This window comes from Emydura macquarii, unplaced genomic scaffold (assembly GCF_026122565.2).
Source record: "Emydura macquarii macquarii isolate MOO-44397 ecotype Brisbane River unplaced genomic scaffold, CSIRO-AGI_Emac_v2 contig_1363, whole genome shotgun sequence".
NCBI classification, from domain to species: domain Eukaryota; kingdom Metazoa; phylum Chordata; order Testudines; family Chelidae; genus Emydura; species Emydura macquarii.
The window spans coordinates 23,851,417-23,868,069 of NW_027131500.1; the positions used below are offsets into that span (position 1 = coordinate 23,851,417).

At 40.6% G+C, this 16,653-nt stretch overlaps 1 protein-coding gene and 1 long non-coding RNA gene across 6 annotated transcripts in view; both read left to right on the forward strand.

Moving 5' to 3' along the window:
• Window positions 1-8,681, forward strand: part of LOC137155620 (uncharacterized) — a 102,436-nt gene extending 93,755 nt beyond the window's left edge. For 3 of the 4 annotated variants that reach the window (XR_010920584.1, XR_010920581.1, XR_010920583.1), the window contains exons 2-4: window positions 2,523-2,573; window positions 2,935-2,993; window positions 8,404-8,681. This is a non-coding gene — a long non-coding RNA (uncharacterized lncRNA). Of the gene's footprint in view, window positions 1-73; window positions 153-2,286; window positions 2,314-2,522; window positions 2,574-2,934; window positions 2,994-8,403 lie in introns of those variants that run through there. The other variant, XR_010920582.1, reaches the window with a different exon arrangement.
• A 954-nt stretch (window positions 8,682-9,635) lies between these two features.
• Window positions 9,636-16,653, forward strand: part of TTC29 (tetratricopeptide repeat domain 29) — a 194,274-nt gene continuing 187,256 nt past the window's right edge. The window contains exons 1-4 of one of the 2 annotated variants that reach the window (XM_067551997.1): window positions 9,636-9,881; window positions 11,502-11,538; window positions 13,874-13,971; window positions 15,997-16,080. In XM_067551997.1, coding sequence (XP_067408098.1) covers window positions 13,880-13,971; window positions 15,997-16,080 — 176 coding nt within the window. In that variant the 5' untranslated portion in view covers window positions 9,636-9,881; window positions 11,502-11,538; window positions 13,874-13,879. Of the gene's footprint in view, window positions 9,882-9,970; window positions 10,283-11,501; window positions 11,539-13,873; window positions 13,972-15,996; window positions 16,081-16,653 lie in introns of those variants that run through there. The other variant, XM_067551996.1, reaches the window with a different exon arrangement.

The following is a 16,653-nucleotide window of genomic DNA, read 5'->3' on the forward strand; positions in this document are numbered from 1 at the left end:
AACTGGCATAAACAGATGGAGTAGGAAAGTTGATAAGAGAATCTTAAGGTGTCTAATTATTTTACTCTAATGCAGTTTTGGAAGACTTCCATCTAAACAACTGTTGAGATGGTGAGATGAAATATGACAAGGAACGAAAAGCTGAACTAAAGGTATTGGAGGCTTGAGTTCTCTCACAAATATTTGGCTCTTCCTTCAGCCTATCATGCCAGCTGTGGGACTTGACACTGATCAGGTGTATTGAAGCATAATATGTATATAACGAACAGCAAGACTAGAGAGCCTGACAGTGGTTTCTACACTGTAGACACATTGGGTGGTTGAACAGAATGCAAGTGCCACATTAGAAGAGCAGAAATCTTTAATCAGTAAGGTGCTGCTTATTCAGATTTAGATACATATTCACAAAAAATAGCAATGAAAGAAAAAATCAGATGCAAACTAGCAAGTTTAGTGTAAGCACCACATTTGTCTTTCAAATTAAAAATAGCTCTTACTGGGGAACTTTTAAATTCAAGTTACACTTTACTGCTGTCGAAAAAGCAATGATCATTTGGGTACGCCAGAAGTTTGCAACCATATCTGATGGAACCCTCCTTGAAATGGACTGGAAGATTGGGGCCACCTAACTTGGCAAAATGGCTAATTATTACCTTTTCCAAAAGTCCTTCCATTTGTGAAATCCTTATTTTTTCATTCCACTTGTAGCTTGTGGTGCTACCTTCATGCTGCATCTGGCCTTAGGACTGATTCAGCAAGTTACTCAGCAATCTCAGCTCACACTGAAGTCCATGGGTGTATTGAGGCTGCTTAGTATGTTGTAGGACTGAGCCCCTTATTGACAGTTTTGCCCACAAACTCCTACATGTTTCTAATGGAAACAGAAGCAGTAGCATGTACTCTGACTTTGAATAATGCACTTGTTTCAGGTACTGCATGCTGCATAAGAACATGAGGGCTCCACATTTCTAAAACTAAACTGTCTCTTTATTAACCAAACTATTCACAGACATGCTGCAGCTAGCATTCAAACCATGTGCACATACACTGGCTTCCTAGCGCCCCCTGCAAACATTTTCCTGCTGCAAACTGTGTTCCTTCCTCCCAGTGCCATGCAAGTTGCCAAAACACTAAAAGATAGTTTTGAACGTTGTGCACAGGGAGGAGGCTGTCTATGCGAGTGATACCTAATTCTGTCAGGAAAAAGTAATGATATGATGTGAACTTCCATCTGAATGAAGTGACAGCAGAGGGGAGAGTTCTTTATTGTATTTAGTATATTTTAACTTAACTTAAACATAAAAGTTGTTGGGGAAGAGAGGTAAGAAAGGGGTGTGTGTGAGAGAGAGAGACACACAGAAAGAAAGATAAGAAAAGATAGAGGGTAAAGGAACGATTTTACCAAAAGAAAATCCATATTGAGAACTGATAGGTCTGTGACAGTTTTAAAGGAAAGCTAATATGATGGGTATGGAATTCAGGTTAAAAAACTGGAATGCAAAACACTTTAAATGTTTCTGGGCAATGACTCTTTACTTTTCTATGTTTCTGTACATTTTATTTAGTGTCAAGAAGTATTATTGCTGCTACAGTCACTCTAGGCCTGGTGTGCCTTTCATCACTGGAGTGACTATTAATCTGTAATTTACCATCATTTCAGACAGCATTCCAGTTGTTGTCAGTGGGAGGTTTGTGAATGAAGTGATGGCTGAGTGTTTTGCTAACTGCCTTGGAGGGGTGAATCCCTTGTTGCAAGGCAAATCATATAGTAATATGCTTACAGCTATGCAGCCACTCTGATGATGACTGGCAGCTGTGACTCTGAGAGACTTTAACAGCTGACAGAACATCCTTCATGGGGCTGCCATAATTTTTAATATCTACAAGAAGGTATCAGTACAGATACTACTTGTTGTGCACTTTAAAGCCTAAAAGCTTTCCTCTACAAGTTTTAAAAAAACATAACTAATAATGATAAAGTGTGCTCCTGCCTACTTCTCTATTAAATTAGAAGCATCATTCAGAGCGTATCCAAATGTAAGGTTCTGATCAGTCCTCAACTCTTGTGCATTTGCAGACAAGACACATTAACTACCACAAAATGTGGTAGTTAAATATGTGCAGGCATATTTTTTGTGCATGTAAATGACACATGAATGTAAATGTAAATGCCAAAATACTGTAAATATTTCATGTCCAGATTAGGTACTTAAGCATGCAAATAGTTGGACACACAGTTTTGCTTACCCAAATGAATTTGAAAATTTGTCCTTGTGTGTTTTACAGGTACCCTTATGCATAAAGTTTTGCAAGGTAAAAACTACCTCAATCAATAATAGTAAAACCCAAGCAAACAGAACTCCTCCCACTCACATCAATACTTACAGGATTGTCCCATGACTTCCACTGAAAGGGATGGGAGCAGGACTGAGCCCAAAACTATCTACACAAAAAATGTTAATAGCTTTGAAATAATTTTTGTTCAAACATTGCAAAAATAAACTCTTTTTTTTTCTCTTTAGAGTAAATTTGATGATTTTCCAGCCAAACAAATTTCCAAGCCAGTTGCAAAGGTAAAATTCAGTTTTTTAATGGAAGCTTGTTTCATCCTTCGCCATAGAAAGTCTCTCCATATCACTACATAGATACTGACTGGCTTTGATTCTTTGTGTTAAAGACATGCCTCCTGTAAGTTACATATTGTTTGGAGTGAGAGATCCTTTGAACTTAATATCTCCATAAGATTTTTTTCTTATTATTCTTCCAAGTAAAATGACTTATAAATGTTTAATGAAGGAGACCCTAATACATGGAGTAAAATCACTGCTTGTACAGTACTTAGCTAGATTTTTTTTTTCAGAATGTTGCCAATAAATGTTAGGCTGCTGTTTGAATCTTTTTCAGCTCTCACAAATTTTCTTTGTAACTAAGCAGGTGTGAAGGCCTCAAGCTCTTGTTTTTTCACTCAAGTTCTCATCTAAAATGCTGTACAGGTAAGAGTCCATCTCTTTTACAAACAACTTTACTGTCTGCCTGAAAGAACATTGTCAGCGTTAACAGGCTAATCTTATATATCTCCTTGGTTAGAAGAAGAAAAATAGTTACCTAAAACAGACTGAGGAAAAAACAACATACAGAGGATGCCACATTTATTTGGGATCATGAACACAGGTGTACACATTGCATGCAACTCATCCCTCTCTATAGGGGCTTTTTAGCAACTAGCCAGTTGTCCAAGCCATTGCCAATTATGGGGATGGACAATCAATAATTCTGCTTGCTGCTTTTAGCCACTTTCAGGCCTTTGCAGGAACTTAACATCACTAGTCAAAACAGGAAGTGAGTGGTAGACAGTGAACAAGTGAAGTGAGTCTGGTTCTATGTGTTCTCTCTCTCTCTCTGAATATGCTAGGGCAAATGTCTGTTTAAAAAAAAAAAAAAAAAAAGGAAGTCTGGATATATTTTTAAATTGTCGGTATGGGTAAATTTAGCTATCAGACTAACAGCTTAAGACAGTTTGCTTAACAATATATTTTTTGTGACGTCTCTGTAACTCTTGCTTCTGCCCAGTGATTGATTTGTTTGGTCAGCTATGTAACATTCTTTTGATTGATACGTCTAACTTTTGGGGGATAAGAGGGAGGTAGCGAGTCTGAGTCAGGCGGATCACTTCGAGGACACATTTGGAAAGATCTCTAGGCGTAGACAAAAGGACCAGCCAACTGGAAATCTGTGACCAATTCACTCAGACAACCTCAGACTTGTGGGGTAACTATCAAGTTTTGGGGTACTCTAACCACCTATTTGTATGTGTTTAAGGCTTATAAGTGAAGACTTCGGTAAAAGCATTCCAATGGGAATTGCTGGAGATCATTAAGTAAAGCTTTAAGTTACAACCATTTGGTTTTGAGATGTCTGTGTCAGCCATATAACAGGTGGGAGGTATTGAGTTTCCTTTTGGGTTATTTCCTGATACCGACTCGCAGAGACTAAAAGTTACTCGGTTGAGGAACCCTGGGTAACACCTCTGATCAATAGTGGCAGCCTACCTTTGTTTATTTTTGAGCACTCATTTCATCTCTACATTGGCAAGATCACAATATTCCTCCACTCCATTTACCTTAATGCATGTAAACAGATATTCTTACAGAGCAGTTAAACCTATCCTGCAAAATTGCTGATCATTTCATAAAACAAGCAATTTAAATTTATGCTAAAGACTTTTGATAGAACATTTAATAACAGTAATTATTAAAACTTTGTATTATGGTAGTACCTAAAGGCCGCAACTGAGACTAAGTCCCCATTGTGCTAGACACTGTACAAACACCTAACAAGAAACAAAACCTGGCCCCAAAAGTTTATCATCTCCATAGACACAACAACAAAGTCTGCGAGGGGATGTATAGGACAGATTTGTGGCAGAGCTGGGTAATAGCACCCATGTCTTTGAAGTCCCAGTGCAGTGGCCTGTCCACCCATTTACACTATTGGCAATAATTCTGTGAAGCATTTGGTGCTGTGTTTTTATAATAGACTGGAAACAAGTAGGAAGGGAGCATTTTCTAAATCCAACAACAAATAACGTTAAGGCTCTGGTCCTGCTACGGACTCTGCATGGCTGTATCTCCTTAGTTTCAGTGGGATTCTGTGTGGATACAGGGGTCCCCTCCTGCTGCTGCCCTGCCTACATTAAGGTTGCAGGATTCCTTCCCTGACTGCAGTCTTGCAAACCTGCCTTCCATTTAACGGCAACTGCCAGATAATGGCAACTTGCTTCTGGCAACCGAGGGGTTGCTAATAAGTGGAATCTACTGTATAACTAAATTTGGAAGGATTAGATTTTCGCCAATTTCACTCTACACATACAAACCAAGGAAAAAGTATTTTCATTGATAATTGAAATTTACCAATAGGCAAGGCAAGAAAAATGCTGCTTGAGAACTTATCAGATTTTGATTTAAGGCCATTTATTTTGTATATTTTGACATGAGATGTTGACAATTTGTTTTGTAGCAGTTATAAAACTTTAACTTCTTTAATCTCAAAGTCTACAGTCATGAAATAATTATTTTGATCCACCCCATAACTTCCCACAACTATGGAAATGTTAAATAGATTAAAATATTAAAAATATTCAGTAAACTGATCTTATCTGATGATATTATATAAACAAAGATCGAATTCTGCCAATTATAATATATCTGCTCCATCATCAGCACTACACTGTTAAAGGAGGAAGAGCAGCTAAATGCAGTGTTGGTGCTCTAAAGCAGGATTGCCCTAACTTTGCCCAACAAAAGGCCCAATTGTGGGAAATTTGCCAAGATCTCAAGGATTTCCTGTAGTTTGCGTGCAATGGGGCAGATTTCAGCCACCAATAATACAGAAGTACAGCCAGTAAGGCCAATGAAAAGTGGACTGACTGTCCTGATCAAAATGCAGCATTCCACGCCAAGGCCTGTTTTGTTGCTATGCACTGCACTTTTGTCCGAAGGCAAGTATGTGGAAGAACTCTTTTAAATTGGGCCACCTTTTGGTGAATGAGGATACAAAGCCAAAAGCCTTTTGCAATGACTGATGAATGATTGTGCTACTATATTTATATCTCATCTAAGCCAGCAAGACTCAGGAGGCAATTCTTTTTTCAAGGATGCCTTGACAGTGCATTGGCCAACCTTCTCTAAACCAAAGCCCTTTCACTTTGTCTAATCAACAGTCCATCCCTTCATGGGGTTTAGTTTTAGGAACAAAAAAAATAAAAGTTCAGCTCCAGGCTTCTCCCCCCACATAGCTGCTCTGAGGCTTCTTATCCCAGGATTGCTCAGTTTACACCCTAGATCCTTTCCCTCCAGAGAGCCACTCCTATCTCAGTTATATTAAACTGAAATTGGGACAATGAGTAATTTGCCTCCAATTCAGCAAAACCCTCCTATCTCTTTACTAGCAGGATCGATGCCCACTAAAGCAGGGAATGGAGATTTCAGCCTATTACAAAGGGACTAGTCTATTAGTTTGAGAGACAGCTATTGTTGTATGACACTGATATTAGAATAGGAATTTTGTCTTTACAGCAAATTTGCACACCCTAGAGCTCTGTGCTCATCTCATCCTTTTTCAGTTTAACCCTGCATAAGCTCATCTGGGTGGTTTCTCCCTCTTAACTCTTGCATCTTCAAATGTTTATCCAACAATCTTCCTCAGTGATAAACTGAATTTATCTTCTCCCCTCTGCCTTCATCCTCTTATTTATTATGGTTGAAAATCCACTATTCTCCTCAATCTGAAGTTTTATAACCGTGATGTCATATTGGCTATTTGCTTTCTTCCCTGGCCCCCTCTATCATTCAGGCTGTTGCCAAATGCTGCTGTCTGTTCTTCCTTTCTGGCATCACAGAAATTATCTTTCACTTTCAATTCCTTCTGCTAAAACCTTCTCGTGTGTCTTGGTCTTCTCTTATTTCAACTACTGTAACCTTCTCCTTTGGGGTTTCCAATCCCCTAATTTGAGTGCCTCAAAATGTTACTCAAAACCATGTTCTTCTCTGGCAGCTTTGAGTTATCAAACACTTCCCTTTTCAAAACCTTTAGCATTTAGCTCATCAGCCGTATTTGGTTTCTCCTCCCCCATGAATAGTGCCAGTGCCTGCTTTGGCTGCTGCTCCTTATGTCCCAAAACAATAGCAATGAGACTGACATGACTGGCTTTTTCACCTGCCTAGAGGAGTCCAATTAGCAGCCATGAACCCTTATCCAAGTTAATTTCACTCTGAGGCTGAAGCAGCCAGGCAAAAGTAGGAGCAGCAGCTTTGGTGCTGTCTGCCTGCAGACTCAGAAAGGTAGCACTGCACTGGGTTGTCCTTCTTTCAGCTAGGGATGGTTTTGTGGTGAGCATAAGGGCAAGAAATTTCATTTTTTCCCCAGTGGAAGACAAAACTCTGCAGCAGCTGCTGGAGTGGCTCCCACTGTGGAGCCAAGCCATGCAGAAGGTGTATCACTGACCTCAGCTCTCAACCCTGAGATTGCAGTCCCTCTGTGTGCAACTGCCATACACTTATCACAACTAGCTCTGAGGGCCCCTGGGTGGCTCTTGCCCCAGCAAAGAGCTGGGGCCGCCAGGACAGTGAGCTGGAGTGCCACTGTAGTGTTACAAACTGCTTCCAGCACAATTTTCTATTTCTAGCAGTTACTGACGTCTAAGTATTTTTTGCTTCCCTGTCACAATTTGCTACCCCACATCTTTCCACATTGCCAGGTCCAAGAGCAGCAAGTTCTGCTCCCTGTCAGAATTTGCTACCATGCACCTTTGCCCATATCCTAGTTCAGAGATAGCAAATTCTACCAGAGGAGGGTCTCCCTGTTAGAATTTGCTACTCCTCCCCTTTTCCCAATGTGCTAGTCCTTGCAATGTCAGTTTTGATTTAAATTTGCTTTAATTCTGCTCCCTGGAGCTGGCAATAGCTAGTGTGGATGGGTCAATAAATGTTGCCGTAATATGTAGATGGGATGAGGGATTAAGATTGTGCCATTGGTTGTGTTGTGTTCCAGAGATCTGAATTCCAGTATTTAGCTGCATGCACTCCAACTGCCATTGTCTGTGTTCAGTGTAGCTGTACTGAATGGTGGAGGGATTAGTTGGAGCAGGCTGGCAGTATTGTCACTCTGATAGAGGAGAGGTGTATGTGTACCTTAAAGGATCAATTATGCCTCATTTCAGTGCTGAGTCTGTAGGCTGTGTCAGCAGAAGTGCACAAGGACATCATCTTGCCATGAGAACTGTCATCGGTCAGGTGGTATACATGGTAGTGGTCTCTTGACTAAGTGAGGGGTAAGTGAAGGCAATGTCTCAGAAGCAATCCTCAGGGCAAGGGGTAATAACATTTTGCAAGTCTGGGGTGGGTACTGTAGAGTAGGTTCAGCTTTGTGTGGAGGTCAGGTGTAGATAGCTCCTCTCTGCTAAACTGGCTCTAAATCCAAGCTCTGCTTGAGCAAAAAGGAATTACTTTGTTATACAGTGTTCATGTGCTCTGTTCCCAAAGTGCACTGTAGCATCTGTCAGGGTAGAATGCCAGCTGTGTTGTACTGGTCTGTTGGGCAACGCTCAAACGGAAGAGACCTAAGTTTGCATGGCAGGGGTTGGTTGTGTGTGCCCTTGTATTTCCTAGTTTTCAGAGGTTTAAGGTTCACCACTCTCCATGTTCCAGAATGGCACAAGGCAACACTGGGCAACCTTAACTACACTAATTAAGTTTTTGGGCAGTAAACTACTTCGTTTGTGGTTTGTTTGTTTTTTAAATAATCAATTTGTTCAAACATAGAGAATAATAAGGTGATAAGCAAAAGCCAGCATCCATTTGTCAAGAACAAATCTTGCTAACCTAACCTCACTTCCTTCTTTGACAGGATAACCAGCCCAGTGGATGGGAGGAAGCAGTTGACAAGATAAATCTGGACTTTAGTAAGGCTTTCATTCTCATGAGCAACTCAGGAAAATATGGCCTAGATAACATTACTATAAGGTGGATGAAAAACTGCTTGAAAGACCATTCTCAGAGTTTACTGTGTAAGCCATATATGCAGTAGCACAATGATATTCATTTGCACAATGACAATGAAGGTAAAAGATGTTCTGAGGACAATGGCTTAAAATTTTTTTCTTTTAAAATAAACAAATAGAATGAAACTCCAATTCTAGTGCAAGACACTAAAAACTGGAGTACCACTCCAGCCCTGAGAGCAGCACTTAAGACAAACTATGAGGCTAGATACAGTCATGTCACAGCTCTGTGAATTGACAGGTCTTTAAACCGTGGCAACACCAAAAAAAAGCATTAACATTGACTTATGTAGTGTATGTGTGTGCACTAACCGTTCACAGAATCCAGCCTCCTTTAGCTACGCGGTACATCATTTCAGATAGGTAGGGCACTACCAATTTCATGGCTGTGAAAAATGCATCACGGTCTGTGCAATTGGCCCTTTCCGGTGAAATCTGATCTCCTGCAGTGCTGCTGGGTGTGCCCCAGTCTAGGGCCCCTACCTCCTAGTTCTAGCTGGGCTGGGGTGCTCCCAGTAGCACAGGGGAGCTCCCTCAGACTCACCTCGCTGCTGCCTTCAGAGCCCAGCTCAGAAGTGAAAGTGGCAATCCTGCCACCACCACTCCAATAGGTTTGTGACTCCCCCCTCCCCCAATCCACCTTATTTGGGGCCAGGACCCCCATACTTACACCACCCTGCAATTTCAGATAAAAACATCTGAAAGCGTGACACTGACAGATTTTCAAATCCTGTGGCCACGCACTTGACTAGAATGGACCAAGCATTTGGTAGGGCCGGACAGGTAGGGAAGAGCTACTTGGTCTTGGGGCAGGTGGCCACGCTGTACCTCCAAGGCACAGCCCCAGAGCAGCTGCTGTTCTTGTGCCACCAGGAAATAAAGCCCCTCACCCACCTACACCCAATTTATGCAACCCCTGCCCTTGGCTCACCCCAGGCTTCAGCCCCAGGGCTCTTCCCTACCTGGGGGTCTCCCCTCTCCTGCTGGCTGGCACAGCCTCGATCCCATTCTCAGCCCCACCCCCTCCCTATCTCCCCTGTCCCGCCTGCGGTGGGTGCATTCTACCCACCGGCCCAGGTCTGCCCCCGTTTGCAGCAGGGAAGTGACAGCTTGTTGGTGAGCGATGACAAGGGCAGAACGTCATTGCCCCGACGCCCGGACCTCAACCACGGTTACTGCGCGTGCTCAGATCGCTTTCCGCCCTCGCCGGCTTCTTCACCCCGCTCGCCCCGTCCCCTCCCTCGGCGCAGGCGCCGCCCCCGGTTCCCATGGCGACGGCTCCGGGCGTCCCTCCTGCTGGGACTCGACCAGCTGCGGCCGGCGGGTGAGCGGGGCCCACGTGGGATCGCCCCCGGGTCCCGGGCCGGCGGCGGGGGGGGGTCCCCGCCGGCGAGGGGCCCGAGGCGGGGTTGGTCGGGGGGGCTCCGGGGGGCGGAGTTAATTCCTGTGCGGGTTTCTGGTTTGCCTCCCTCCCGGAGCGGGCGCACAGCGGGGAACCCCAGCCCTTCGCGTGGGCGGGGATCTTGCTGCTCAGAGCAGGTTGGCTACACGGGGCGGGGCGGTGTCTCTTTTCCCAGTGCTCGTTGCCCTGTTGCTGTTAAGTGCGGCGCCCGCAGCCGGGGGGAGCGGCCCCGGCCCCGGGAGAGCGGGGTCCTGCCTGACTGAAACCAGCCCCGCTGACTTCGCGCCTCGCAGTTCCAAATGGCTTCCCCAGCTTCACGCAAGGTTCACCGTGCCTGGCAAACGGCCAGCTTGTTTAAAAATAAGCAAGTCATTGAAAGGGTCTGGAGTTAAAGGACAGAAAGAATAATCGTGTGTGTCCCAGACACATTTGCGATTGATTAATAAGAAGGTTTCCTTTACCCACAGTTCATCGGATAGCTAATTTGCAGAAATCCAAAAATTTGCGAATGGCAAGAATCCTCCACTGTCTAACGTTTTATTTTGTAGCCTTGCTATACATTAGAATGATGTATCACCTGGTGAATTCTTTTAACTGTGGTTTTATACATTACTCTCCAGCACTTTGTTTAATTCTCATCTCTCAAAGCCACTTCCACTTTATCCTTCCTATTTCTGTTTCACCCTTTTCTTACCTACATACCTTTCTTCAGATTGCTACTAGTCTTTCTCTTTTCTCGTCTCCTGATGGGGTGGTTGGTGAGGCAGCACCAGTTCTCAGGAAGGCCTTCTCTTCACTAGGAAATTTTCAGAAAACATTCCTACTGGTGCTATCACTGTTCTAGTGGCATCCAGCATTTTGAGCAGCTGAAAGTTGTAGCAGAGGTGGGAATTTTCCCCCTATAACTCCATAATATAGACATGGCTGAAAATGCTTGATTGGATGTTGTTTCCTGAAATCCTTGATTCAGCACAGAGGGATGGAAGCATGACACTTTGTTCCTGATCTTTGGTCATGCTGACATTTTGTTACTCTTGCATATTTCATAATTAAGTATTAATTTTATGCAGTTGGCCCTATAATAGATTCAAGGTTATATGGCTATAGCTATATATTTAATAATAAATACATCCAGCCCTGTAATTGGATCATGTGGAAGGATCTGTGCCCATGTGGAGTTCCATTAACTTCTGAGAGACTCATCATGAACATAAGAGTTTGCCTGCATGGATCAGGTTGCAGAATCAGGCCTTTTGTATAATACCATAAACATTTATGCTTTGCAGCCAAAAAGGGATATGGCCTCTGCTCAGACAGCTTAAAGTCAATATTTGAGGGCAACAAAATGTCTTGATCTCCATTGCTGCAAAAGCTGATTGGTTATGATGGTGTGTGGATTTGGAACATGCTTTAGAAGGGAGGTAGATGAAACAAAATGGCATTATGGAAAATTCTGTAAATTAGCCATTATATTGAGTAAATGAATTTAATATCTTCACTTGGACTTTGTAAAGTCTATAAATTTGTTTTCCTTATTTTTAGCCATCTTAGGAGTGGATAAAGTGCCTTCTAAAAAACAGTAAGTGCTCAGTTATATTCTCTTTTCCTCTGCCACTTCCCAGTCCAGATTCCTGTAACATTAACCTGATTGATTTTTAGGGTGCCTGTTGTGACAGCAAAGCGTTTAATCATAGGAACACGGGAATTGCCATACTGGATCAGACCCAAGGTCTATCTACTCCGGTATCCTGTCTCTTAAAGTAGCCAGCATCAGGTGTTTCAGAGGAGGGAGTAAGAATGCCATACTAGGAATGTGGGATAATCTGCTCCCCCCCCCCCCCCATGTACGCAAATCTCATCATGGTATCTAATATCGATTGGCTTAAGCCCTGAAGCACAAGGTTTAATATCCCTTCCAAAATGTTTGTTATTAATTATGATGACCCTGAATATTCTCAATATCTGTATAACTATCCAGTCCTCTTTGAATCTTGTTAAATTTTGGCTTCAACAATTTCCCAAGTCAATGAGCTTTACAGTTTAATCACATGTTGTGTGAAAAAGCATTTCTTTATATTGGCTTTGAATTTCCCACCTTTTAATTTCATTTAATGTCCCCAGGATCACTTACTTAATTTTAATATGTACTTCATGCTTAAGTGATATGCTCCATTACAGCCTTATGGTATTCTTCCAAAGCCCATTAAAGTCAATAGGAGCCTTCTTATTGACTTCAGTGGGTTTTGGATCAGGCCCTTAGCATCCAGTCTATTCCCCATTGAAACCAGTGGAAAGATTCCCATGGACTTCAGTAGTGTTAGATCTGGCCCCTATTTAAAAGTTGAATTATGCTACCCTTACTTTTACAGAATATCACCTCATCCTGTGGGTAGTCTGGTTGCTATTAGTAAGTGTGGTACAATTTGGACAACGTAGAATAAGTAAAATTTGGAGAGAATATCACTCATTTAAATTACCATCAAAATTAGCTTAAAGGAATATTAACATAAATTGCTTCAATGAAATGTATTACCAATACCCTCCTGTTTATATATAAATTATAAACTACATAAAAAGGGTATCCTTATGTTTTGGAAATAAGATAAATCACCACAAATATGAAGACAAACAAAAGCAAAAACAAATGAAAAAACAAAACAAAAATTAAACTAAAACATACCTTGCATCTCGTCTTGGGATATGAAATGTAATTGTAAATTTTATCAATAATATTCAATACCCATTAAAACCTCCAGGCTCCTTAATGACGTGCCGTACTGTATCTCTTTCCTTGCCCTTCATTACCTTATTGGTATGCCACTCTAAGTGATAAAGAAAAAAAATATGCGTTTTAGAAACTGCAGTGCAATGTTTTTGTGTACTATTGCTCACTGGCAACAATGAAATTGACTTTGCTTTTCAGAAAGGCTAATTTAAATAGGTTGTGCTACCTTTTGATGTATCTTTTGATTGGTACCTATCAACTACTTCTGACATGTAACACATAGTAAATTTCCATTGAATAAATGTAACAAATAGCTAACTTTCTTTCCCCCTTTAAAATCCTGTTATCCACCCCCATTAAAAATTTGTGTCTTCGGACCTGCCAGCAGGTCTTGCAATACCTACATTAAACCAAATTCAAAAGTAAGGGTGCTCCTGCTGCTAACGTCTTCAGATCACAGACGTGTAAAATGAAGGAACTGGCAGCTGAAGCTTTAATGGTGGGAAGTATAGACTGAGTATTTGAGAGGAAAGAACACAGTAGCTCTATGTGACAAAAAAGTCCTGTTAACATTTATGTACTTCAAAAAGACAAACTAGACTGCTCTATATAACTATGGGGCTTTTTGGTTTTGTTCTAAATAACATTGTGTGCTCATATAACATTACCTATGGTTATAAAGTTAAGTGGTTGTTTCTACTATTATTTATTTTCTAGGATAATACAATATCTGCTGTTGCATCATTATTATACATGGCATGTTTTATCATTTCTGTATTTTACTTAATCTGTTTAATAAAATACTAATGACATTTGAGGGCCCAGATAGACCCTTAAAAAAACCCTTTGATTCTGTCCTCAGTTATACCTATCTAAATCAGAAGTACCTTAATGCAGTTACAGAGATATAAAACCAATATAAATGAGATCAGACTCACTCCCAGGTGTTATGTCCCAGTGCAATAACACCAAGGCCCCAATCCTGCAAAGACATATGTACATTAATCACATGTGCAAGTCTTTGCAGCATAGGGACCTTATTTTACATATTATGCAACAAAAAGGAAAAAATCAGTAGATAGGTAAATACTGAAGAAGGGTAAGGGATCATTGGTCACTGGAAAGACACTATTTTAAATACTGTGTGTATATTGGTTTTTTTTTGTTGTTGTTGTTTTTTTTTTGGTAGTTCAAAATGAGTACTTTGCCTCCTGTGCTGATACAGTGTCCAAAGGGACATCCCAGCCTCATAGACCAGATGGTTTACCCTTCAGTAAAACTTGCAAGGTATGTGTGTTTTTCATTTACTTTCAGAAGACTAACACTTTTGCTGTAAATAGCTTTAATCAGGTATCTTAAAGAGGAAACAAATTATGGTTTGTGTTATAGAGATATTTTAAAAAAACAAGAGTTTAAGACAAGAAAACAATCTTTTAGCAAAGTTACATGTACATAACGAATAAAAGACAATAGGAAGTGCAAACTCACTTGTCTTTTTAAGACAGAACAATAAAATCCAAATGATATTCTTGTCATCTAAAATATAATGTATTGTAAATGTCCATATTTGAAATGGCATAATCTTTTCCACAAAGTTGCCTGCAGTTTCAGTAAAAAAAAATTTAGGAAGTTCAATGACATTTCAAGATGCTGCTTAAAGACTAAAGAAAAGCTTTCAGACAATCAGTGAAGTATGTAAAGGCAGGAGAGATTATTACCATCAGTTTTCTTTGGCATTATGATAAATTTCTATTCATGGTATACGTTTTTTCCTAAATTCATGGTATACACTTTCTCCTATATTTTCAAAACAGTTCTTTCCTCTTAGTGGGTGTTTCATTGCTAAGCCTTATTTGCCTCTTTGAAAATGTACTCTTTTGAATTAAAAAAATAAGACTTTATCATTTAGATTCTAGTATGGGAAGCATCCCTATCTCTCTCAAAATATAATGTATACAAATTGGCATAAAAATTACACAACACTTGATAGTTCAAGGACTAAGCCTACTCACCAGACTGAAATAGACCAGTGCCCCAAATCACATCCCTTTCCAAGTCATGTCTCCAGGCATCTGGTCTGCCATTGGTTAGTTGCTCCCCACTGCTTGGGTGTGAAAACCCTAGTCTTCAAGTGGTTGAGTACGGAGATCACAAATAATGCTGCCCCCCACTCCAAATAAATCAATTAATGTTGGGTCACAGTAAGCAGCCACCTGTAACCTGCCCCAAATCAGTTTATTTAAGTCCTACAAAGAGAGCTCTTTGCATTGAGAGATGCATCAAGGCTGAGGTTTTTGTTCCTCCTGGCTCAGACTACAGCATTTAGAGACCAAGAACAAGATATAGTGGGCTGAGGAGTAGGGAGGCTCAAGTGGGCCTGAAGACCACCACTGGCAGGACTCCTGCCTGATTTAGCAGAGAACTCTTGTTTGGGACAGTTCTTGCCAACATCCTCTAAACAAACAGAGAATTCTGAATGGGATGGATATAGGGGGAGGAAGGGATGGAAGAAGCCTCCTGCCAACCTAGCACAGACTCTCTGCAATTGCCCAGTAGAGTACTCTGTTGGGAAGGTGGCAGTGGAGCTCCCCATACATAGAATCCTCTTTTGTGGTAGTAGATGCCCTTTTGGTGGAGTAATGTTGATGTGAGCCTCAGATCAACATATAGGTTTGCCGGGATGGTTGGGCTCACTTAGAATGACTAGAGCTAGATGACTTAGGGATAATTCAGAACAAATTGAAGTCAATGGGAGTCTTTTTGGTGACTTCAGTAGGCTTTGGACAAGGCCTTTAATGCAATAGGTCACCTATTAGGATATGCCCTTGAGATTTTTGGTTAGACAAAATTGTCTCTGAGCCTAAATTACACTATGCAAAATCTGTGTGACTAAATTTATTTTTTAAAAAGAACCAAGTACAAAACAGATTTGACACTTTGCTTAGTCCATGCTATCAAGGCAAAAATGTAACAATTCCATTTTAGAAAAAAGTTTGAGACTGGGGGAGTGTTAAACACTAGGTTAGCTAACAAAGAACTTTTTGTAGTGTATTTAGAACCATTGGATAATAGGGTTCTTAAACACCAAACCCAACTCTGCTTCCTTGCAAAAATGAAGATTTGAATCGCTACAGACCAAAAAGTTAATGTGATACTTGTATGTGTTTATAAAATGTGTCTGATACATTACTTTGTCAGTATTTCAGTATTTATCTGTCTCTGCTTGGCAATGATAATACATTATACATGCTGCAGACGTCTCCTTTAGCACCTCAGAGTGTTTCTTTTAATTTTTTTTTCATTTAAATTTAGGATTCATTTGATCAAAGACAAAGATGCCATAGATCATTATTTGGCGACGAATATCAAAGGGTTGTCAAAACAAGAGGCTGCTGCGTAAGTATGGCCCTTTTGAGGCATTTTAACATACAGTAAGTTTATTGTTTCCTTTGTTTCTAGTCATCATATTCATTGAAACCTAAAGTTCTCCAGGCCTTACACTTTTCTGAGTGGAACTTGGCACTTAAAAATTAAAATGGATATTAAATAACCATGTTTCACTTCTACTGATTTTATGTCTATCAAAGCATTTAATCCCTTGGATTTATTAATTCTCATATTTACTAAGATTATATCACATTTGCAACATTATAGTTAGGATTTTGTCAGTAATTAAATTTGAAATCATTTTATTAAAAAAAAAAGAAAAGGCTCAGTGAAAACATCCTCTTTGGGTCTGACATTTTGTATACAAAAATAAATGTCTTGTAATATTGCATTAACATCTAGTCAATCCCCACGCCAAAATGCTGATTTTAAGATGCAGCATTTCATACACCATTTATTCTTTAAAAAGCTAATGAATGGAAGCAGTCTAGATACATTTTTATTTCTTACTGCTAGAATATTTACATTTAAAAGTTACAAGACTACACACTGGATATTTTTCTGTAGTGCTTTAACAGATCT